This window comes from Mchenga conophoros, linkage group LG7 (assembly GCF_057382185.1).
Source record: "Mchenga conophoros isolate Kocher_MC1m ecotype Shallow Benthic linkage group LG7, M_conophoros_male_GT1.1, whole genome shotgun sequence".
Lineage (NCBI taxonomy): Eukaryota > Metazoa > Chordata > Actinopteri > Cichliformes > Cichlidae > Mchenga > Mchenga conophoros.
In genome coordinates, this window is record NC_140532.1 from 25,176,336 (window position 1) to 25,201,825 (window position 25,490).

Consider the following 25,490-nt stretch of genomic DNA (forward strand, 5'->3'; position numbering starts at 1 on the left):
TACACCTATCCATACAAGAAACCATTTTATAAAAACCTCAAATCCAAAAGACACAAAAGGAGGAGAGAAAAATGTTCACAGTGACGTCAACAAGGCAAAAATCAAACCCGAGCAAAAACAGGACACACTGAAAGAAAGTCAGGAAACTATTTTTAAAGAGTACTTGGCTGAGGCATGATGGTATTAGCAAGTGGCATCCAAAAAAAAAAAAAAAAAAAAAAACCCCACAAAAGAAAAAACATTTGGAAATTAAAGTGAGATCAAACTAAAGTAAGTGAAGCTGTCTACTTCATGTGCAATTTTATTTTTTAAAATTTGTCATAATTTATATTTAAAAGAACATCTTATTTTGGAGAGTTTATTTTTTGCCAATGAATTATTTCAGATTAAAGTTTTTTTTAATAAGACATAAAAAAAACGAAACAAAAACACCACAATCAAAAGCCATAAATCTGAATATTAAATAAAATGGAGATCAATTTGGGATTCAAACTTTTAATTGAACATGTAAAATACAAAACAAAAAAATAAAAAACAAAACATTCAACCCAGAATTAAACAAAAATACAAAATGTTAGTCTGAAGTTTTAAGTCACTTACAAAAAACAGACATTCTCAACCCCCCCCCAAAATAAAGTTATCAGATAATAGAAATGAAAGAAAAAAGTGCTTTTTTTAGTGCTTTAGTTGATTCTTCTTTAAGCTTGATGGAAATCGAATGACAAACAAATACAAAAATGTAGCATTTGTAGTTCCCTGTGGGATTTTGTTTCGTGGCTCATTAATTGTAAAACAGAAAGCATAAACTGCTAAACTGGCATTAGCTTTAGCCATTTAGCTTCTGGCTAAGTCAAACAAAGCTTAAGAAAAAGACTAACTCTGTGGTTTACACTAAATTCCATGTGTCAAAGACTGCTCACATAACTGCTGAACATTGATACAGAATACAAACACTTTACACCAACATATTAACTGTAAGGCTTAGTTGCAATAGTACAATACAGAGTCATATGATGATACTGTTTACAAATCCCTGAAGACACCAATGTATAATAATGAGGTTTAAACACATTTGTTTGCCAGCGGTTTAATACACAGTCATGAAACCCTCCACCTAAGTTTGCATCGCAAGCTATAAAGACACTATTTAACAATAGTATCAGTTTCTCTTAACATTTGAAGATTTGAACTGTCAGCAAGAGACTTGATGGACCTTTTGCTGTTCTTTTATACAATTAGACAATATTGAGTCAGAATCAGAACAAGATTAAAAACTACTTTTTTAATTTTCTGTTTCCTCCCTTCATAATTTGCCTGCAGACAGACTAACATCAGTCAGTGTTTATAAGTCAGATTAATATGTTTGGTTGTGAGTAAAGGCCAAATTAAGTCTACCACTAAGATTAACTGTATAGTCATTAGAAAACAGTAAAATACATCCAGTCCAGTTTCTCAAGAGTGCACAGTGTCATTTTTTTTAAACATTGTGTTTTGTCTGATTAACAGTTCAAAGCCTGAAAATGTTCAGATTACATCGATAAAGACACAGAAAAGCAAGAAATTAATATATTGGGAAAGCTGCAGGCAGAGAATAACTGTTCTTATTAATTGACTAGCGAATTAAATTATTATTCAATTTTCTTTAGCACAAAAACAAAATGTAGTTAAGTTTCCAGTTTAATTTGCTGCTACTAAAGTAAACTAAAGCCTGCAATCGGTCATGTGACAAACCTGAACCAATAAACTGCAGGTAAAAGTAGCTGTGGGAGTAAAAGTAAGCTTTATAAAACTTCTTCTTCTACGGGCTTTTACTATGTGAACCAAAAACGTCCAGTAGATTTTTCACAATAAAAGCCTAAAAACTATGGGAGGGATTGAACCCTTTGAGCTATCAAGAGGCTTTTAATTTAATATCAAGTCTGCGCACGTGAAATGCTGAGATGTTTATCAGAGATGAAAAAACAGAGACGCAATTCTTGTAAATGTTTTTTTCAGTAAACTAACCCTTAGAGAGGATGTAAAGTGCTCTCATTTGTGGATGGTATTGTTAATTTGTTATCAGAAACAGTGATTAATAACAGACTGTCTGATTCTGACAAAAAAAAAATCAGTGATTAGTTGGAATCAGCTGATTTAAAATCAATCACTAAAATACTATCACTGAATTACTTTCATGGGTGACTGATGGGGGAAGACCAGCAGCTCAAACTGAAGTCAGCAGCCATCTAAGAACCTTCAGGTGCTTGTGTTTAAGGCAGCCATCGCAAAGGTCTTACTATGTCTCAGGGTTGATAGCTGTAGCCTTAGTAATGATCTTCGTGTACTGAGTGTAGATGGCTTCAAATGCCTCATCTCTGTGCATCATTGCGCCGAAGACCATAGGCTGCAAGAGAACAGAGGAACATTAGAACCAGGCTCAACACAAAAAGAAAACAGAGCCACACTTGTTACACATCAGTGTAACAAATGCATACTGTATAGAAATCTGTTAAAGTATTTAGAGTACATCACTTCTCATACTTATTAGTGGTACTTTTACTTGTCAGAGTGTATTCTTACATCTGTGAAATGAGTAAAAACAATTTTAGTTTCTTTGCTATTCTGAACTGAGCTCTTACTTTTTGGGTGGATGGTGTCGCAATGGAGATCCCCATCCCAGACCCAGGCAGCACTGACAAAACTTTGTACTGTGAGAAACAACAGAGCAGATCAGAGCAAATTCAGACCAATGCAAGGGAAACACATGTGCAAGAAGAGCAGACACGTTAGAAAGGTTTTAAATATCTGATGTTAGAAAGTAAAAGACTGTTTCCTGAATAAATGAAAACAAAAGCAGCTTCAGTACCTGCAGCACTTTTTGTTTCAGGTTTTTACTCCATTAAGACTTTTCTAAGAACTAACACTGCAGTGTAGTGAAATGACATGTCTGCTTTCTTTTTTTTTAAATTAATTAATTAACAATTTAATCTAATCAAAGACACTCAAATGTTTACACAGGCTAGTTACAGTGGCTTCAAAAACACAAGCTAATCAGGAAATGACATCACAAAGTAATCTAACTGAATATTATAAACCTGGGAAGCATCAACAATATTTCTAAAGTGAACACTTACCTTCTGGATGTCAGTAATGTCGAGCAGTTTGATGACTTTGTTCCTCTTTGAGGACCCGGACCTGGAGCTGGAGCTCTCGAAACACAGGTAACTGTAAAGACAGCAGAGACTCTGTTACCTCCCGCTCCTACAACGCTCTGCAATGGTGATTATAAGAGATTATAAGCACTCAGAACATTTATGGCACCCATCCACCGAGGATCAGCAACACACCCTAATGGAAACTTGCATACCCGATAAGCCAAACATAAGAATAGCCCAGCTCTTTCATCAGACACCCTGGCAGTTTATTTTCTTCGCAGAAGTCTGAAGTAACTACTGTTCATTATTTATGGTCTTTATTATCCTGCATCTCTCACACCAAACCGTAGTTGTTCGGGGAGAGACCCTTCAGTGTTGGTACTCCTACACTCTGAAGCCCTTTCCCCTGAGATCATTTTCGAACAGACGTTTACTTGTCACCTATTTACCGAAGCCTTTGGCTAATAATCTTTTTAACCTTTAACTTTTCAGGTAAAGCAACCTTAGGCTTTCAAACTTTATGTATAAATGTAAAAGTGTCATATGAAATACTTTAGTAAACGCAAGTTTACTGTTTGAATGTTCATACAAAGACAGAACCAAAAATGCTGCAGAGGCTGCGCGATGTCAGAAAACAAATGCGGGACAAATAAATGACGTACTGAACATGTTATCGCTCGCTCTGCTTATTACTACAGGTGCCAAACTTATAGGAGGAAACATTCTGTGTGATGAACAGATGTGACACAGTGTCTCTCTGCTCATTCTGTCAGATGACTTACTTCTCGGTGACATAAAGCACTCCGTTGCGGATGTAGTCTGTTGGTGTCTTCCTGTCTCTGTTGATGAGGCAGCAGCGCCAGCCAGTCTCACACACTGAAACAATCATTACAATTAAAATATTACTGGTAAGAAAACAGTCGACATCTAAAGTCCTTTCTATTAAACTGCATTAGCAAATAGATAATTCAGTTTTAGATTCTTTTATGCATCTGTAAAACAATTTTTTTGTCCTTTTCAAGTAGAGTGTACATAAACGTCAAATTTATCTGTTTAAATTTACAATAAAATAATAATATGTGCAAAAAATGAAGGGTGTGAATCCTTTCTGAATCTACTGCATATTATAAGACCCACAAAGAATGATGGGCCAACACTTCAGACTGAGTTGGAAGGATTCATCTATTAATTCATTTTCTCCTGTAGTTCCTTTCTCACCTGTCAGAGGGCGCTCACTCTCTGGCAGGTTAAACACCTCATGAAAAGCTCCTCTCTTGGTGCTGTAGTATCGCCCTCCATCCTCATCCCGACTGACACCCACAGGAGCTGCTGCGGTGAGGCTGCCTCGGCCCCCAGCAGCTATCACCTGAGCAGGTAGACAGAAGCAGGTACACAATTTGCTAATCACTACAAGTAGCAGTGTCTGAAGCATCCCCGCAGTCAGATGTATAATCCAGTGCAAAATCATTCCTTACTTTACATTTTTCTTCTAGTAAGACAGACTTTCTTGTAGCTTTTAAATTGGTCTTGAGCAACAGTTCTTTTCAGATTTTTCTTTGGACACTGCCTGCTTTTTACTCAGTCTCAGAGCAGTCCTGGTACACGATCTTTTTCACTGGAATGTGTTTCAGCTCACCTGATGCGGTCCTCCAATACTGCTACAAATTTTTTATAAGGATACTTCAGTTCAGCCTGGAGGTAAAACGAGCACGTTTCCACTCAAAAACAGAAAATTGAAGGCTCTGAATTGAATCTGAATGAAAATTCTGCCAAATCGAAGAACTTAACCATAAATTGTCCAGTTAGATATTAGCTTCTCGCAGAGGTATCAGTATCTTTGACATGCAAGCATAAATATCTAATCTGCTGTTCTTTACAGCAGGAAACCTTCCACTGACCTTTACTGTAATCATCACACAGGACCAGAGCTTTTAAATGTTTTAAGCTGCTGCATCACCCATACTCCCCCCAAAAATGTACTCAGGTATGCTGGAAGGTAGGCTGAAACTCAGTGTACGTGCAGCTCAAGACATTAGTTGGGAACAAACATTAACTGTGTCTGTTAACACTGGGTAGGATACATCCGTCAGCAACATTAAAAACCCCTGTCTAACATTTTTAGGATCTAGTTAAAAAACCCCAGCTGTGATAAGTTGGAGCATGAGATGCTGCCAGAGGATTTGGTCGTGTCAGAAGCGTAAGCAGAGCGCCCATGGGAAGGTCACAACTCAGCTGAACAGCACATTTTAACCTCTTAACATCTACCAGGTCATCCACAGCCTGTCTGGGGTTAAATTTTGGGGGGTGGAATATTTACCTAATTTGTTTTGCCAAGTAGAAATGCTCTAACAGAGGATCTATAACAGTTTAAATACTCTGGATTTGAAATGTAACATCTTCAACTTTCTTTAGCACGTGGCTTAAATACTCCAAAATGCTAACCCTCCCCCAGTGAGCTTTGCTGGTGACTTGGTGTTTGTTAAGCAGTTAACAAGATGATCAATCATTATTTCACCTGTCACTGCTTTTAATATTGAGGCTGGTTGACATACATTGTTTTCTGATTTAGGTTTAAATCTAATCTCTCATTTTATGGGATGTAGTAACTATTTTACACTTAGAAAAAGAAGACAACAAAACTTTATTCATTCTTACCTGAACTTTGGCATTAGATCTTACTTGGAGGTAAATCACAACATTTGTGCCAGATCTACATTTGTTAAAAGGGTGAAGCTAAAGGAAAGGTCACAGGGTCATCTGAATATAAAGTGGGAAAATCTGACTAGTACGCCAGGTGTAGTGTTACGATTCGGGACGTCCCACCCTAAGAGGATTTTAACCAGATAGACCAACACTTCAGCAGCTGATTGGTTACAGCCAGTGATGTCAGTCAAAATATCTGATCACAACTCTCACCACAGCACACACTATGGGCCTCTACACTGTGATTGTAAATATAACACACACACACACACACACACACACACACACACACACACTCAGCGCACAATCCTACCTGTTCAGATTCAGACAGCTGGGAGAGAAAAATACAACCAGACCAGTAAGAACCAGTAACAAGCTGATCCAGTCTGTGCTGGTTTTTCCAGCCTATGATCTCACTACTGCAGGGTTTGTTCCTTTACGTCATGTAACTGACACAGACTAACATCAGCCCGGTGCTGAGATCTCTGAGCTCCGTGTGTAGATGTATGCAGGAGTTTGGACTCACTCGTCGGCCCAGCATAGTGTTGCTGCGCTCTTTCAGCTGCAGGTCGGTGGGTAAATTTGTCCAGATGATGTAGGGGGTGTCATAGCGCTGCCTCAGCTTGGGACAACTCTTAAAGATGAAGTCAATGATGAAGAACTTGATACCTGCGTATACACCTGAGGATTAAAGAGTAAAAATCTTTTATAGTGCATATACTGGACAAAAAAAAGTTGAATATGAAGCTGCTAAGCAAGATGCAAAGAGGAAGAAGAAGAAGATTCATGGATGTATTGAAGGAGGAAATGCAGAATGGTGCTGTGGCTAAAAAGGATGCTAGAGACAGGAGAGTACAGAGGCACACAATCTGCTGTGATGACCCCTAAAGGGACTCACCACAGCCATCCCACCCATCCCCAGCAGAAACGTTCATTTCCATCAAAACTATAAGGTTCCTTCAAAATGAGCATTCATCTACATTGTTGGACTTAATAGACACTTGTTTGAAATCTTTATCACAGGTCTGCATGCCTTTTTAACAGGCAGTAATCAAGAAGATTCACAGGAACATCTGGCCTGTTATATATAGCTGTTTTCACAAGTGTACTGGATTCCTCACCTTTTATAGTGCACATGTGAACACAGATATCTGATGCACCCTTACACCCTTTGTGTGATGTTGGATTGTGCTGATGTGTGAATAGCACAGCTAATATTTCAGTGTATTCTCTGCTAGTGAGTGGGCACCATATGTGTTGCCTACTGCACACCATCTCCTAACCACACTCAGTGTTTCCAATTGTGTCATGATCTTTGAAGGGGACTATTTGCTGTTGTAATTATATATCGTTAGATTATGAAAGTTCTGAACTTTCAAATAATGTCACCTTGTCCCCAAGGAGCTCATCAAAAAGCAATCAAAAAAGCTTAATATTAGCTGCAGCCCTATATTCAGTGAATTTACGAAGGTATGACTGGAGCCAAACTTTGGACATAACATTAATGTTCAGCGCTCACATAGCTGTCGTGTTTTTAGACATGTGCATAGACAGAATATCTTTTCTCATCCATTCCTTTAGTGGATGATATATATTCTTTCATTCTGATATTTACTGAGAACAAGTGATTTAAATTTCAATAAGGGGGGAAATCGAGTGAGAGAAGGTGATCAACTTTTTACTTATTTATTTTACCTATGATGAATCCCAGCAGTTTGTACGGGAGCAGGCATGAGGAGATGAAGGCCAACCACAGACCAACGTACAGCTTTTGAGTCAGCTCCGGCTGAACCCACATGAACAGACTGCACACACACACACACACACACACACACACACACACACACACACACACACACACACATTATAAAGAAGCATTGTAAATGGAACACCGGTTCTTTCTGAGCTGAAACATGAAACTGTGTGTAGAAAAGCTTACTTCTTTATTTTCTCCAGGATGTTGGCCATCCTTCCAAACAGATTCTGTAAGGACATAACAATAATAATTAAATATGTCAAAAAGAACCACTTGTGACCTTAGACCTCTCACTGTCCATCACATTTCACCTGAGCTTTCTGAGCGACATCCAGGACCAGCTGGAACTTCTCAGACACAGTCAGGTCTTCCTTAGGAGGCTCCTGAAAAAACAAAATGAGAATCCCGAATATCTGTTTTAAAGAACTTAACAGTTTCCATTTGGGACATCAGGACAGTTTTATGCGAGTCATTTCATAATAAAATATTTAGTAATGAATATGAGGAGGCCAGAATAAAGAGAGATTTCTCACCACTGGCTCTGAAACTTCAGGTACAATGCTCCACTGGATCCTCCAGCCTCTAAGAGCAGGAATCATGAGAAAATATGAGCTATATAATAAATATAATGAACTTCATTGCCTTGTATGCCCTTAAATGTGTCTTGTTGTATCAAGACACATTTAAGGGTCCCTCATCGGACCACTGTAATCAGATATTCAACAAAATTCTGCAGTAAACTTTTGCTCATATTGAACAGCTCTGATCCAGTCATCTGATCATCAAGCGACTGGCACTTTAACGATTTCAGATTCTTACAATGGTCAGTCTGTTGACTTTAAGAGCCAACTGTTCACTTAACACATAATTCATGACCCTGACATATGAATACACTGATAAGATAAGAAAAAAAAAGTATGTAAAAAGATGCTAACTACTGAATTTGCACTAGATTTGCCACGGCACGAATACATGCGTCTTAAATTGGAGAATCTACTGAAGCCATTTTTTTAGTAACTCTAAAAGTAAATAACATATTTGTCCAACAAGTTAAAAAAACAAAAACACCACAGACAAGGGAACAAGTATTCCTGATAAACCTTACCTACACTGACTTGGTACTGACCCTTGACCTGGTTTAAAACTGTTGCCTTTTCTCTGGTTCTGATAAAAGCGGTGTGACTAACTTAGAGAGAGCAAAGGTTACACTAACTTGGCAATGAGGTAATTCAAGGACAGGCGGAGAATGGCGAGGAACAGGAACATGGGGATGACCCATCCATTCCACGCCACATACACGTAGACCTGTGGAGATCACATAGGTGTAAACACATTTAGTTTTGAATCAGTCTGTCTACTTGTGTTATATCTGTTGTGACTGGTGGATCCAATCCATGTTTAAAAGAATTGACTGTTGACCACCTGAACTCTGTGTGTGTGTGTGTGTGTGTGTGTGTGTGTGTGTGTGTGTGTGTGTGTGTGTGTGTGTGTGTGTGTGAACTCACAATGAAGGCAATGGCTGATGTATAGATGGAGTACCAGCTGGATAAGGCAGAAAGGTTCCTCATGAAATTGGTAACGGGTCTAAATCCTCGTTCTGGAAAGTAGACAAACTGACATCAGCTGACTTAATCATGACAAAGAAAACATCAGCTCTATAAATGCATAAACTTATTTGAATGTTTATGCATTTGGCTTGGGTTTAGTATATCTGATGTCCAGGAGATGTGAATGGGATGCGTGGCTAACAAGGAGATGCAGTCTGTCTCAAACCCAAACTCATTAATGACTATCACATACTAAATGTCCCCTTCTGTTTCCTTATTTGCTCTGTGGAGCACATTTTGAGAATTCCCTTGAATTTAAACGTTTTAACTTCTTACATAGTTATGAAATAACAACAGGGTATATCTATGCAAATGTTCCATTATCCTCGAGCTACTGAAAATGAAATGACTCTATCAATGACTACACTGCTGCCTAATCAGTTAATGCAATAGTTTTAACCCCTTGAATCTAATCTCTTCAGTTAAATTTTTATATTTAACGTAATGATGTTCTGTGGGACGTACAATATTGTCTACTTATTGCATATGATCTAATGAACTATTTTACCGTATCCCACAACGATCTATTCTTGGCCCTTCACTGTTTCACTTGCTCATGCTTCTGTTTATAGCAAATACATGAGCTGTTACTGTAGTACTATTGCACACTATACCCAGCAGTGCAGCTCACTGTCTTCAAACAATGTTGCATATTACATTTGGTAAAAAAAAAACAAGCAAACTTACTGAGCCGTCTCATGTTTTCAGTCAACCTGTGATTATAAAAAAGATAACACGATAAAGAACACAGTGAAAACCCATGTGGCTATAATAACTCCACAGCAGACCTGATCCGATTTTCATACTTTTCAGTAGCTTTATTGTTACGGTTGCAGTTTTACAATTACAAATATAAAATGCTTCAGATGTGTTTGCATGGCTGGAAAAACTGTGTGGATTAGGTGATAAGTTCTTGAAAAGCTCAGCACTGCAGTGTGTGTGTGTGTGTGTGTCTGTGTGAGTGTTTAAAGATGTAATTTTTTAAGTTAATATATAATAAAAATGTCAGTTCAAACAATGTCAGTTTTCAGTTTTCTACCGTTACAGTTCTGCTAACACACAGAAGTCTGTCACAGACAGTTTCAGAATGTTTTCTGACCTTTTGGCACTCAGTGGTTCCTCCGTCTCCACTGTCGTCTCCTCTGGTTGGAAGCGGAAGTCTTCGATATAAACACCAAATCGATCATAAAGCCATTTCAATAAGGTGTCAACCAGAGTCTCCTTCTGTTTGTCTGAGGGGGGAAACAAGGCAATTGTGATAATAATTAAAGGACCATTCAATTAATTCTGTTTCTTTTCACGTCAAACAAAGGTGAAAAGATGGAACATCTGCAAAAAGTGAAAGAGCATAGATCAGCCATACCACTGCCAGCAGCTGAAGGAGCAGACGGAGCTTTAGGTGTCTGAGATGGTGAGTCTTCAAGTCTGCAAGAGGTAGAAACTGTGTCGTGTCAGTCCAGCATAAAGCATAGGAGCAAGCCGCTTTGAGTCCAGCTCAGCAAATTGAATTAGTCTCAAATTTTACATACTTTATAAATAGAAATATGTTTCAAATAATGATTTTTGGTACATGAGCCGAAAGCTCAGGGTTCAGACCGTTTTCTTCTTCTACATGTGGGTTTGTATTGTACCAAAAAGACCAGACCTATCTGACATGTTCATCACAGCTCTGGCTGTGAGGACAGCAGCCCCACCCAAGTGATGTTTAAACACTGACATCCAATCAGGGGAAAATGTCTTAAAAGTTGGTTTTAAATGGGAAATATTACAATGGCTTGTTTTAGACAGAAGAAGACGTGAGGGACGCAGTGCAAGATAAAAACTGATTATGAAACACTAAAATCACCTTTAGTGGACTCAAAGTGCATATACGGGCTCCCTTTATATATGAAAATCTGAAAATATATATATACAACTAGCCTGGATCTCAGGGCATCGTTGATTTTCTGTTCCAGCTCGATGCGTCTGCAGCGCTCCTTTTCTAACTCCTGTTTCAGCGAATCCACATTGGACTCCTCTTTAAGTTTTCTCAGCTCCTCCTCTGAAACAGACAAACACTGGAAGTTAAAAGTGCTAAACTTATAATAGTGAAACTGGAGCATGACAACGTAGGTGACAAACTTTATTTTATTCCTATTAATACGATTAGTATTTTTTGAGGATGCGGGCACAAATGGCTTATTCACCAAAATCTCTCTGCATGCGTGTCAAATGCGGTCAGCAGGGTTATTAATAGCTCTGTGTGTGTGTTACATAAAAGGCCAAATATTGACTGATTACAGAGCGCTATCGGGACTGTACTGGGGGATGTTTGACGCTTACAATGAACTGACAACTGAAGCTGTGATGTCGACTCATCAGTTTCTACAAAGCTTATGGATGAAAGACTTGAATGACACTTGTTTGAATGCGATTCTGACAAAATAATTTTAACTGATTTGAGTGAGAAGAAAGAGACCTGACAAAAAACCTGGCACCTGGTCTGCTTCGTCTACGTAAATCTGACCTTGCTGAGCTAAAGTTCATTGGTTATCTTTCAAAATAAAACTTGACATATGAAGATAAAATTCACGGAATACTCACGCAAATAGTGCTTCTCCAACAAGGCAATTTCTAAGTGACCTTTAACCTCATTTAAATCTGTCCTGTCATCCAGAGCTGCAGAAAAAGATCCTGGACCAGCCTTAGAAAGAGCAGAAGAAAACATAATAAGCAACATAACATTAAAAAAAGTAAAAATACTGATTTTCTCTGTGTGCTTCTGCACCTGAGCATCACCCTGCGGCTCCACCTCTGCCTCCCTCACCTCCTCTGTCTCTCTGACAGAGGCGCGAGGTTTAATCACAATCTCCTCGCTGCATTCTGTGTCGGATGTGTTGGGCGACTCAGCCAGATCCAGGAACTCATCCCGCCGTCCCCTGAACCGGATCCTGTCCAAACGCTTCAACATGGTGGGCACCACAGAGTCGAGTGTTTACCTGAACATGACTAGCCCCCCAGCTGCAAAGACTAGAACAAAAAAGAACCAATTTGCAAATGCTGCACCACTTATCTGTGGATTTTTTACTGGTCCACAGTGGCAAAAGAGAGAACTGAGTATGAAAGTGAAGCTACCAGTCAATCTACATCCCCACCCTCACCTATGGTCACAATTGGAAAACAAGCTTCCTTCCCAGGATGTCTGGGCTCCCCGTTAGATATAAGGTGAGGAGTTTGATCATTCAGGGCTCAGAGTAGAGCCACTACTTTTCCACGTCAAAAGGAACAGGTTGATATGGTGTGGATATCTGAATAGGATTCCTATTCAGATAGCCGATGTCTGTGGGTTTGTGAGGTGCTTCACAAATCCAGGAGACATGGGCCTCTTGATAATAATAGCAACTTCATTTACATAGTACTTTTCAAACAGTTACAAAGTGCTTCACATGTTACAACATACAGACATATAAGCGCATAATCAGCCATACCAACCAGACAGCGGTCAGAGTTATATCTTTCACACAGGCCTCTGGACAGCAAAAGCTACAGCCACCACACACTGCCACGCGATAAACCATTGAGATGCCAACAACGGGCACCGTAGGTAGACGCGGCCTTGAAAAGGTGGAAGATGATGGGCAGCTCTGAGGCATGACTGCATGTGAGCGCCAAAATGCAGCTTTGGGGGCAGTAGTAGCAGCAGCAGCAGCAGTAGCAGTAACTGGCAGAGTTAAACGCAGATGCCCGGCTTCTGGACGAGGGAGATGACTTAGGGTCTGTGCTCAAGCCAGGCAGCCAGGAGGAGTGGTGGCGAGGAAGCCCAGGTGGGGACACACCTGTGACAGCCAGTCAGTGAAAGAGCAGCATCCCCATTGGGCAGCAATCCCATCTGCTGAGTCCAAACAGTCCCCAGTGTCGCCGGTCTGAGGGACATCTCCGGTAGCTGGGAGGCAGAAGCATTATCCCACTCTGGACCAGATGGCCACTCAGGCCGTCCCGCACTTGAAAGCATGGTGCATCCACATTTTCCAGTGTGTAAAATTTGTTCACCAGTTGAATAGCCTCTGGGTATAGATGGAATGGGTGTCACCAGATACCCTTGTTATCCTTTACTAAAACCCATGGCTCTGAGTTGCAGGACATAGAGCAAACTTGGGATTTTGGCATCGTCCTGAGGATAAGCCACATCTCATCAGCCAGAGCCAGGAGATCTGCTGAGATGGCTGGCTCTTCTCCAGAGTTGGCCGAACTGGACCAGGGGTGTGTGTCAACACAATGAGCTGCTGGGACCGAGCACTGCAGAGTAGCTGCCAATTTCCCACTGCAGAAGACGTGTAGGGAAACCAGGTGCTTTCCTTGAAAACTCCATGATAAGCTCCTCCCTCTACCTAAGAGCCTATTTCAGTCGCTGGATAGCCTCTTGTAACCGTGAGCATGCCGGTAGGCAATGACAGACAGCCATGGCTTGAGGGCAGCAAACAGCTGACAGACAGGCTAAAAACAAGGCTACCCAGGCTAGGCTTGGTAGCAGACGAACCAAGTCAGGAGGCTTCAGGGTGTGTTGGTTAGCAGCGGTTGTACCATTAGAATTGAAAAGGGTGTCAAGCAGGAATTACAAATTTCAAAAACCACTTAAGATTTAGTAAATCGAGAAAAACCTTAGAAGTCGCCAAGATACACCGAGAGTGGTTTGAAAGACGGTGGTCCGGAAGTGACATCAATTGATGGATGGATGGAGACAGCTGTTTATCACCATTTGTCACCATAATCAGTGATTTAGCAAAGCAGAGCCTTCCCTCCATGACAGCAGTACTGCAGTGCACGAGCATTTAAAATGCCATTTAAAACCAGCTGTGATGTCGACTCTGAATGGGTCATGTTTGTACAGTAATGTTTATGTTAGCCTTCCTGTGATTAATAACAGGTTTTTATAATTCTGTTTTGTTCTTTTTTACTAGCATTAAGCAAAGGTGTTTGTCCCGAAAAGAGGCTTGTGCACCTCTCAAACTGCTGAAGTCATGACAACGAGCGAAGTACTGCAGCTTAGAACAGGAGGTTTATAATGGATTGGATTTATATAGCGCTTTTCAAGGCACCCAAAGTGCTTTACAATGCCACTATTCATTCACTCTCACATTCACACACTGGTGGAGGCAAGCTACGGTTGTAGCCACAGCTGCCCTGGGGCAGACTGACAGAAGCGAGGCCAACACCAGTAGGCAAGTAGGGTAAAGTGTCCTGCCCAGGGACACAACGACCAGGACAGAGAGCCCAGGGATTGAACCAGCGACCTTCCGGTTACAGATGCGATTCCCAACCCCCTGAGCCACGGTCGCCCACAGGAAGCAGAGATAAGGGCTAGTCGTTGACTAATAGACTAATCGAAGAAAATTAGCAGATTAGACGACTACTAAAGTAATCATTAGTTGCAGCCTATTTATAATTAGGAACAGCAGTTTTTGGTATCCAGGAGGTTTACAATATTCAACATATCTGTTTCAGCATGCTCACACTTGTTGAATCAAACAACATCAAAGTGGATTGTTTAATTTAAAAATAATAAATAATAGAAACAATCACATTTGTATTTATTTTTTTAAATCTAAACAGCAAAGAACTCTTTAGTCATGTCTGGCATGGAAAACCCAAGTAACTCTAAACTCACAGCAGGGCTGCAAATTAAATTAAACCAAGTACAACGAAACATAGAGACACACATTTGACACACACTGAACATGTTCGCTTCCGCTCTACTATTAACTCTGATAACTGACCTGTGTGTGAAGCTCCTACAGCACTTAAGTCATCACAGTCTACTGCATGTTTATAAAGGGAGAGTCCAATTCATGCTACTGACATGAAGTCACAAAGTTAAATGTTTGTTTTGGGAGGAGGAGGAACTGTTTCATCATCTGCTCTTTAAAAACAGAACTGGCTGCAGATTTTGTGCCATCTCTTGTAAAACTTGGACTCTTGGTTTATGCTCACCACCAGCTCAGTCAGATTAAAAACTGGGATTTAATTCCATGTGACTCATATTAATTATACAAATGTACACCAACATTATGACCAACCGACTCAGTATTCTAACGTTGTGTCTGGACAGTGTAAGAACCGTACTGATCCAGAACTCAGCTTTTAATCAGCCCATCATTTTCTTGATTAATCATTTAACTTCTATACCTATTACACGTCATAAAACACATCATTTAAACATGAAGACTTCAAGTTTACTACCGGTACCTACTAATTGATAAACCGACTAATCATTTTGCCTGGCTCAACACTGACTGTCTTATCTAAGCCATAGACATGTTTCTGTAAATGTTTAAGCCGCTAATTATGATCTGGGTCCATTTGTTACTTTTGAAGCCAAAGAAGATTGTCGATATGCTTTTAAAGAGAAATCTAATTTGATATTTACCTGTAGTGAAAATATGTGTCCATCAAAATATGTCTGCTATGCAGGAAGAAAACACAATTAACTGGGACTTTGTTGTTTCTATAAGAAGGAAGCCCAAGAACATCCATCCATCCAACCTCTTCCACTTTTTAATTAATATAAAAAGGGAAGACTGGAGCTTATTCCAGCTGTTCCAGGGCAACCGCACAGAGACAGACATCTGCACACTGACATTCACAATCTAGACTCCCGATTTCACTTCACATGCATGTCTTTGGAGAGTGGGAGGAAGGCAGAGAGAAGCCACCCTACCACAGAAAAACATGCAAGCTCCAAACAGAAAGTTGAGAGAGTAATCCTTCAGAGTTTTTCTACTCTGAGCACTAACTGCACTCTCTTCACACACATATTCATATAAGCACTTTTATCGATATCTAAGCACTCTGACTAACATTAACACACAAGGATGCACTGTGGGTAACTCGGGGTTCAGTATCTTGCCAAGGATTGAACATGCAGACTGGAAGAGCCAGGAAGTGAACCACCAACTTTCCAGTTGGTAGACAATGCACTATATTTTTCATGTTTGTTATTTATTCCTGCTGTCTTACTATTCATATATTATTCCTGGCCAGTTGGTGTGGAGCACCCACAATTTCACTGCACATATAGAACGACAATAAAGGGCTATTCTTTGCTATTTTCCACTGAGTGATGTGATTGGTAAAAGCTATTAAATAATCCAGTGAACCAAAGACATAAGAAAATGTGGTCCTAAGTCTGACTGGTTGTAAATCACTGCTTGAAAATCTCAATGTAGCCAAAATCAAACTAAAATTTACTCCGTTTTTGAAGTGGTAAGGTACAAACACACATCAGCCTCTTTTCCATTTCAGGGTCCCAGAGCAGCTGGAGTATATCATTGCTGTCAGAGGATCAGAGGCACCCTGGACAAGTCACTAATGGGCCAACAAAGTATCAGCCATCCACATTCAGAATGTTCCAATCAGAATCTCCAGTTTTCCTAACATGCCTTTCTTTGGACTGTGTGAGGAACTCAAGCAGACATCAAGGAAGTATCAGCAACAGAAGAATAATCTAGGCTTTACTGTGAGGCAACAGTGGTAACCACCACACCACTCTGCCACCAAGGAGTAACACAGTTAAATCCCACACAGCTTTACTTCAGCTGATTTTTTCTCTTTTAAAATGCAAACATCTAATAAAAAGTTTTAAACTTAATAACAACAATTTTAAAGCATATTATTCTACATGTAATATTAAAATATAATATAATAATATTCTAAATCACCTGCAATAATGCCAAAGCTCAGCCCATGATGTGAAGCGCTACCCTCACAGAAATCTAAACTGAAACCAGAACCTCCTGTGTGTGATCACAACACACGAACGTCCTCAGCAGAAGTTACAGCCCTGCTCTAAACTACAGCAATGGCTGAAGGTGTGTTCAGCCTGAAGATCACCGAGCAGTCCGACTGGTCTGCCTGCTTCTGTTGGTTACTGTCTGAACAGGCAGTACTGACTGCATAATAACTGACAGACAAAGGCACTGACTGCTGTCTGGGAGCCTCTAATTATTACCGCACAGATTAGCACCTAACAGAAAGCAGGAGCAGAAACAGACTTTTTCTGACCTTTTGTAGGTAACACAGAGATACATTTAACACCTTTAATGCTATCCAAAAGATGAGATTATAAAGGAAATCTGTTTGGAGTGATAAAGCCTAGATTTATTTATTATGACATCACATTTTTCAGTACTTCTAATCAACGCGACCTGACCTGGATAAGCAGTAGAAAAATTAATGGATCAACCCATAATTCCTATTCACTTCAACCTAGTGTTTCCCATGGATGTGGTTATTTTGTCTCTGGGGGACACTTTGCTAACTATGTACTCTGCACCTTCTTTATAGATTTTCACAGGAAAAAGTAAAGGTGTGACCAGAAGATTTCATGTGCTCATAATAGGCATGAAAGTCATGTAATTCGTGGCTTTTGATGATTTCTTTGAAATGTCCTTTTTGCGTAATGGAATGATAATGCAGCATTCATCTTTAATTACTTTAAACAAAATTAGGTGCACAAATTTACATTTATTTTGGAGCTTCTGTAATCTACACAGGATCAAAAGTATGCATGAAGGCTCAAGTAGACAGCTACTCTTTTGGAAGTCAACAGAAAATACAATGAGCCCTCTTTATGTGTTATTTTTATTATCTTATTGCCCCGTGACCCGGGAAAGGATAAGCAGAAGCAAATGGATGGATGGATGATATTTCATTATCTTATATATTAGATTATTTTGTTGAAATGTAACAGTAATGTAAAATTAATTCATTATTATTTTTGAATTCTGCCAACAGAGATATAATCAAATCCTGAGAAAATGATTTCCTTCCTAATCTTCCTGTTAAATTCATCTCATGCAGCACTTACAGTGTAAGTATTGTTTGTTAATAACCACCATCCAACTCTGTAAAAGAAATCTACTTCCAGCTTCCCCTAATGTGAATTGATTTCTTTAATGTGCTTATCGGCACCAAGTCTTATGTTCAGCGATAACAATGCAAACTTTTTTTAAGCTCCTGATGGAAAAGGATTTCCCCATTACCATGCAAATAGATTACATATTATCTTGTTAATAATATTTTACACATATATCGAAATGTATAGAAATGTTTTGATGATGAAAACAAATCGGGAATTTATTTTTCCATTATCCTACATTATATCCACTCACTTGTGGCCTGAGATTAAAGTTAAAGGGTATGAATCATGGAATCTAAATGAAGGCGTCGTGACACGGTGTAATCTAGTCCTCAGTTCATTCTGTGCTTCATAGGCAACTGAGTTGGCCATCATGTGCTAATCAACTGGACAGCGCACGATATTGTCTGGTTGTCGCAGATTGCTTGGATGGGTGGCGTTTTGTTTTGTCAAGCTTTTGAATTGTATGGCCCTCTATTAAACCCACTTCACTGTGGACAGTGACACTGGTGTTCCAGCAGTTTCCAGTACATGCCAGGCATGAGACCTGGTATTTCCGGGCTGATCCCTGAACATCCAAACCAATTTCCTGCATTCTGAGAGTAACAGACAGAACAGGCTGCCCTCCCAGAACTTTGCAAATAATCGATAGATTTTCAAAACCATGAGGAAGATTTTGACTCGTAGTAATGGTGATGAAGTCATATCTCGAAAAGTTAACTTGATCATTTTCAACTAATTTTCCTAATCAAAAATTTGATTTAAGTAAATAAGTATTTAACATCAAGTTTAGAGATTTCATTCATTTTTCAAATTATTTAGAGCATTTGATTAATTTCACTTTACTGATCATGAAGGTAAATATATTTTAGAGCCCATTAAAAAACAAAGGGTACAACAAACTACACAATACCTAACATGTAAATCGTTTTATTTTTGTAGAAGAATAAAATGTGCTCCTCCTCAGTCTGCAGCAGTTTGATCTGGCAAGTACTGTAAGTGCCCATTAACAGAGTCTTCTCCTCTTCTAAAATTGTGTGGTCCTTTCAGTCTGACTGAAGTCAACCTTAACAACATTCCCATCCCAACGCTCAAAGAGATCTTTGAACTGATGAAAGGAAACTCTCACGTGGAGTTTCCCAGTTTGGGGTCAAGAGCCAGACACACTCTCCACTTTTAAAATTAGTCTTAAAACTTGTTTTTTTTTTTTTGATAAAGCTTATAGTTAGAACTGGATCAGGTCACCCTCAACCATTCTTTAGTTCTCCTTCTAAAGGCCAAGCTTGCTGATAGAGCTCCATTTCTTTTCCACAAACTTTTTTTCACTCCCCTGGTGTTTATATACTACTGCTCTGTGTCATTAAATTGCATCTTCTGTCTACCATAGTGTGTTTCATCTCTCTTCTCCTTCTATTCATGCCACAGCTAGTCACAACAGTTGGCTACTCCTCCCTGAGCCTGGTTCTGATAGAAATTTCTTCCTGTTAAAAGGGAGTTTCTTTACTACTATCGCCAAGAATAAGTTCAAGGGTTAAAAAGCTACAAATTACTTCTATCTAATAAAGTATTTTTTATATCATCATCAAGTTTCATTCCAGTCTTAAAATGACATTCTTATACCCTTTAAGACAAGTTTCAAGGAAAATTAAATAACTCCTTTACTACATTGAAGGGTCTAAGTAACAATCATGTAATTATTAATTGGACTGTTGATTATTTTCTCTGTTAATGATTTTTTATATCATATACAGGGATAAAAACAAACAAACAAACAGCCCCAAAGAGGTGCAGTCCAAAACCAAAACCAAATATTCATGTTACTATCTGTATAACAAAGGAATATGACAGATTTGCACATTAGAAAGTTTAAAACAAGTGCTTTGTGCAAATGACTACAACAATAATTTAATAAGAAAAAATAGCTGCCTGGTAGTTTAGTACCCATGTAGTATATTAAATTACTAACTCGCTGTCTAATTAAGTTTTTTAAGACTTCCCATTACCCTCCCACCTTAATGTGTGACAGCCAATTAGCTGCAGTCTACAGAAAGCGCACCGGTCGGTCCGCGGAGCACAGGTTGGGCACACCTGGACACTCCAGAGAAGATGTAAAGAGAATCCTAACAGTGAAGTGCGAAGAAAAGAAGCAAAGGGCGAAGAAGCGTCTCACCATGAGAGCAAAGATGAAGCAAACTTTCCCTTCTTTCTGTTTTTCCCGGCGATCCAAGCCCACTGGAAACCGGGTCAAACCCGCTCCTGAGCCGATGTAAATCGGACCAGAATCCACTGAGACACGCTCCACGCCTGTCTCTCTCCTCCGTCCTCACAATTAATCCAGATGTGGGGGCCTGTGAGGGTGTTTAACCGGACCGCGTTGCTCCATCGGACACAATAATCACTTCTGTGGGCGGGGTGAGCAAGCGGCACCCTAAGAAGGAAGTGACGCCATCACGCTGTCCTCGTTAAACCTACGTCGAGGCGGAACCAAGACTCTGTTCTTCGTTTCTGGGGGAATTTAAACTATATTCATTTGAGTTTTTGCTGTAGTGACGGCGAGCAGGTTGGGGCATTCAAGTTAAAAAACACAAAACAATCGAGATGGTCTCCACAGACCAGAAGACCGACGTGAAAGAGGTAAGACTCACTCGAGGAAGTATATTTAACATTTGCATGTCCAGACAGGTAATGCCACAAATTCACCTCCCACCCAACTGCAGCACTAGAAATATCTCATTGTACTGTATTATATCTGTTTCTTCTAAAAGTGTTTTCCACCGGTCAAATGAACACGTATTTTAGTGCAATCTCTGACCTTTAAAGCGTTGAGGTAAATGTATATGTCGTTTGATATACAAAGGTGTTCTAGGATTTCTTGGCTTCTGAGTGGCTGGTGAAGTGTCAGTAGGGCTGTACACTGGAAGTGTTGGTGAAATTGCGAAGAGTAAAGGTGTTGCTAAGAAAGTTGTCCGCCTGCATCTTGCTGTTTCTAATAGTTCAGAGATCCAGAACCACATTACGAACCCTTACGTTACATATAAATGCACCACATAAATGTACTTCGTTAAAATCGAGTTTGAAACTTGGGATTCAAGTCATGTTTTTCATTGTTATTTATTTTTTGTAATTTGTGAGTGAATGAATAAACGAATGCCGGACCACCTTATAAAAATGGAACATATGCACTCTGTCATTATTGTTGTTGTTATTATTTATTTTACTTATTGTTCAAAATTTCTACGTCTTGTAATAAAGGCTTAAATCACAGATCAAATTAATAACCATATAAAAACAAAAATTAAATTAATTCTGCAGAGACAGTGAGGAAACGTTAGCATGGTGCTTCCCTACATACATTTATCTGTGTGTGTATATATATATATATATATATATATATATATATATATATATATATATATATAATTATTATTTTTATTTTTTTTAATGGAAAAAGTCATAATCATATTGTCTCACATTCTTGTGTCAGTCTTCTGGTAACTTCATATTTCTTTTTTGTCAGTTAGTTCTATGTTTATTAAAGTGTTGAAAAGCAATATAGTGAAACAGTTTCGAGGTACTTTTGTTTCCATGGTATTTACACTATCTGTTACCTCATAATTCACGAGTTTTACTTCCAGTGTGAAAAACACAAGCCACCCTAGCTTATTTAAATGTGAATTAAAAAAGATAAAGGTAAACATTCTGTCTCTCCTCTGCAGAAAGAGGCTGACTGCCCAGTGGTTGTTGCAGTGACGTCCCATGCAGTGTTTGAATCAGGAGGAGCTGAGGACCCCGATGGCTTGTACGTTGGGGGCATAGCTTTTCCTCTGCTGCAGGTCGGAATCCAGCAACCCACATTCATTTATGTTTTTTTTTTCTAATTAGTTATTATAGGAATTATAAATTATTATAGGAATAGGTGCAAAAGTATACTTAGAGGTTCAGCTATACACATACATGCAGCTAATATTTGGTTAAATATCCCTCAGCTAGTTGCACCTCGACCAGATAGTTTTGGTATCAACAAGCTTCTGCTTTCTGTCTAGATATTTAACCAGTTTTCTCAGCAGACTTGGTAGAGTTCATTGGTAAAGTAGAGTCTAAACTAGGAAACCAACCAAACTGTCTGCATCCTCTCAGTCCAGGGTGTTATAAAACTCTACTGTGGACAGTGACGGTGGTGTTTCAATAATGCAGTCCATGGCAGGCTTGAGCCTTATTGGTTTGTGGGTTGTTCCTAAACATCCTAACCAATTTTCTATATTCTAAGAGTCACAGTTTGGGCCTTCGCACAGACCCTGGCAAAGTGATGACATAGAAAAGTGACTTGCACATGCATACAGTTATTTAAACTGGCCTTATCACATACTTTTGATCCTTTGTGGATTACAGAAAATCCGTTACGTAAAGGTAAACGTAAAGTTCCGACCACAACTTTACTTATGAGGACTTTTATGTACTTTGTCTTCAGTAAAAATTCATGTGATTGGAGCTGAGACTCACCATTCAAAAGTGTTAAAAGATGTAATTTATATAGAATATGAATAAAGTGGCACTTTAAAGTCGACTCTCAGATCAGTTTATGCTTATGTTGGCGCTACAGGCACTACAGAAAGTGAATGAACGTCTGCTGAAGGAAAATCCTGCCGAGTCGCTCTTGTTTGATGTCATTCTGATCACCACTGAGAGCCAGCAGCAGCAGCAGAGCTCCCGCATCACAGAGAGCATCAGACATCATGGTAAACGCACTTCAACCTTCAGGAGAGAGATCTCAGTCTGATCTGTAGTGGAGTTTTGCTCATACTTTCTCTTGGCATTATCCTGCAGGTCTCAAGGTCAGCAGGTTCTGTTTTTCCAACGAGGAGGATTTTATGGAGAATCTGCTGAACAATAACGTGCACCTCTTTCTGACAACGAACAGAAACGAGGCATTGCAGGGTTCACAGAAAGGTCAGTACATTTTTTTTCACTTACCCCTTTTCAGCTAAATAGGTTTGGAGTCAGTGCTTTAAGCTCCACGGCTGCACAAGTAATGTGCTACTTGGAACTTTCCAGAAATGCAGTAATGCATGTAAATATTTGAGTCTCTTTGAACTGTTATTTTGCTGTTTTATGCATATCTATTCAGCCTGCCAGAAGCAATGAAGAAATATTTCAATTTCATCTTGAAATTTTTCCAGCCTTTACCTTCAGCTTTTTCTTTTTTCTTGCAATTTTGCCAACTTTATGTTTTTAGGACACCGTTGTTCTGTTCCAAGCTCATATTTTTCTGATTTATCTGACAGTAGATAAAGAGTATGTGTGTGCTGTGATTGGTCCAGGTGTTCTCTCTGTGCTGCTGGATGAGCACACAGCTTCCTGTCCAACAGAGCAGCTCAGAGTTTTATTCTGCGGGGACGCCGTGGTCCAGTCGGAAGCTGGACCAGCACTGGCAAGCAAACAAGCTGCTCAGGTACAAACAGTGGCAACCACTCATGTGTCCCCTGCACCTTTTGTTGTGTATTGGTGAGATTTTAAAAGGATAATTCATATTCTTGCCCTGCAGAGCTTCTCGGCTCAGATCGGCAAGATGCGGGGGAGGTTTGGTCTATTTGACAGCCCCATCAGCATTGCCCTGGTGACATCGCGAGGAGGCAGGGAAAGCTGTGGAGATGCTCTGCGGACGCTACGCTCCCTCGGTGTGAATGCAGATGAAGCATACTGCCTGGCTGGGGTCCCACGTGGTCCCATTAAGCGCCTCCTCCGACCTCACTTCCTGCTCAGCGAGTGTTTTAGCAGTAACTGAGAAGACCAGACTGATGATGACTTGGGATTTCAGAAAAAACAAAACAAACTTCACTGTGTTTTGAAATAAGCTGCTAAGCTTTCAGACTGATCTCAGAGTTAGCAGCTTGAACATGTCAGTCTCATTCAGCCTTAAAAAGCCAGCGAGGGAGCGAATGTGAAGCCCTGCTTATCACCAGAAGTCTTATAGTTCTGGGGAAAAAGTAGCAAACAGTTTGTTTAAACTCAGCTAAAAGAGCTCTGAATAACTTACGGTGTTACTCAGGGCTTACAGGTCTTTTATTTATATATATATATATATATATGCTGCCAGAGTAACACTTTGACATACCTAAGAAATAAGAAGAAAATGAACCTTTAAGTCTGTTACCCAATTTTTTTTGACATGACTGACAGTCATACTGTTATAGCGTTTTCAGAATCCATCATGTCCCTGATTACTGTTACTGTTTTTGGGTTGTGTTTCTAAGGTGCAGGGAGGTCTGCTCTTTGTTCTGTGACTGATTGGGATGCTGGGCATGCTACGTCTCTTATTTGTGTTCATGCAGGGACAACAAAAATTTCTTTAGTTTGTTCTGTTTGCTCTTTTTTTTTTTTTTTCAAAATAAAAGAGTGAAATCAATGTTTTCTGATGTTATGAAAATATTTTTAATTCAAATCAGCCTCAGATGTTCCACTAGACTTCTGATATTTGTGGAAATCATTTGGAAAATGATTTGAATCACGGTGTGGTACACAGTACTCGAGTAGTTATTTAAACAATGCTTCGTTGGTACTAAAGAGCCCAAATTATGCGAAGAAAATATCCCCCACACCACACCAACACAAGACAGGATGGCTTCATGATTTCATGTTGTTTACACCAAATTCTGACCTGCCATCCAGAAATCAAGGCTCATTAGACCAACCAAATTTTTTCTACTCTTCTTGTGTCTAGTTTTGGTGAGCCTGTGTGAGTTTCCTGTTCTTAGCTGACAGAAGAGGCACATGGTGTGGTTCTCAGCTCCTACAAGGTTTGACGTGATGTGTATTCAGAGGTGTTCTGCATCTATGAATACACTATTTTCTCTTTTTTGGACCCATCTCTATAAACCCTACTGTGGGGGGAAAATCCCAGCAGAACAGCAGTTTCTGAAATGCTCAGTTGTCTGGCAACAAAAACCATTAAATGTCAAAAAAGTGCGTTAAATCCCCTTTCTTCTTCATCCTGATGCTTGAACTTACTCAGTGCAAACCAGATGACCTGCTTAACTGCCGTGTAATTCACTGATTGGATATTTGGGTTCATTAGTTGAACACATGTATCTAATAAAGTGGCCAGTGAGTCAAATTCTTAACATGTAAAAATCTCTGCAATAGACACAGACCTAATGTGTGCTGTGTTCCAGGCATTTTTTGATGTCTTATTGCTGCTGAAATGTAATATAACAATTTGACTTCCTACAAATATTTTTTTTAGAACCTCAAAACTGTAAAAACAGAGTCTGTTGTAAAGGTTGTTATTTGTCACACCCCTGAAAGTATTAGTCAACACTAATAAGTATATTTATACAATTAAAATAATTACAGTTGGACTTTAACTGGAAAATACAACTTAAGCAAAGTGGATTATTCTT

The 25,490-nt window shown here is 39.4% G+C and overlaps 2 protein-coding genes across 2 annotated transcripts; one reads left to right on the forward strand and one right to left on the reverse strand.

Annotated features, from left to right (window-relative positions):
* Positions 1 to 479: 479 nt before the first annotated feature.
* Positions 480 to 20,518, reverse strand: LOC146570186 (GRAM domain-containing protein 4-like). Its single transcript, XM_085283070.1, has 19 exons — positions 20,264 to 20,518; positions 11,968 to 12,209; positions 11,784 to 11,883; positions 11,121 to 11,241; positions 10,564 to 10,625; positions 10,300 to 10,432; positions 9,888 to 9,913; positions 9,099 to 9,190; positions 8,807 to 8,898; positions 8,127 to 8,175; positions 7,905 to 7,976; positions 7,777 to 7,820; positions 7,533 to 7,642; positions 6,364 to 6,518; positions 4,353 to 4,500; positions 3,917 to 4,010; positions 3,114 to 3,204; positions 2,619 to 2,687; positions 480 to 2,383 (listed from the first exon to the last, which is right to left on the reverse strand). The coding sequence occupies exons 2-19, from the start codon at positions 12,148 to 12,150 to the stop codon at positions 2,276 to 2,278; spliced, it is 1,749 nt and encodes a 582-aa protein (XP_085139196.1). The 5' UTR covers positions 12,151 to 12,209; positions 20,264 to 20,518; the 3' UTR covers positions 480 to 2,275.
* A 30-nt stretch (positions 20,519 to 20,548) lies between these two features.
* LOC146570187 (cytosolic 5'-nucleotidase 1B) lies at positions 20,549 to 25,035 on the forward strand. The gene is made up of 6 exons (XM_085283072.1): positions 20,549 to 20,727; positions 21,810 to 21,926; positions 22,694 to 22,829; positions 22,918 to 23,040; positions 23,412 to 23,542; positions 23,636 to 25,035. The coding sequence occupies exons 1-6, from the start codon at positions 20,692 to 20,694 to the stop codon at positions 23,873 to 23,875; spliced, it is 783 nt and encodes a 260-aa protein (XP_085139198.1). The 5' UTR covers positions 20,549 to 20,691; the 3' UTR covers positions 23,876 to 25,035.
* The last annotated feature ends 455 nt before the right edge of the window (positions 25,036 to 25,490 follow it).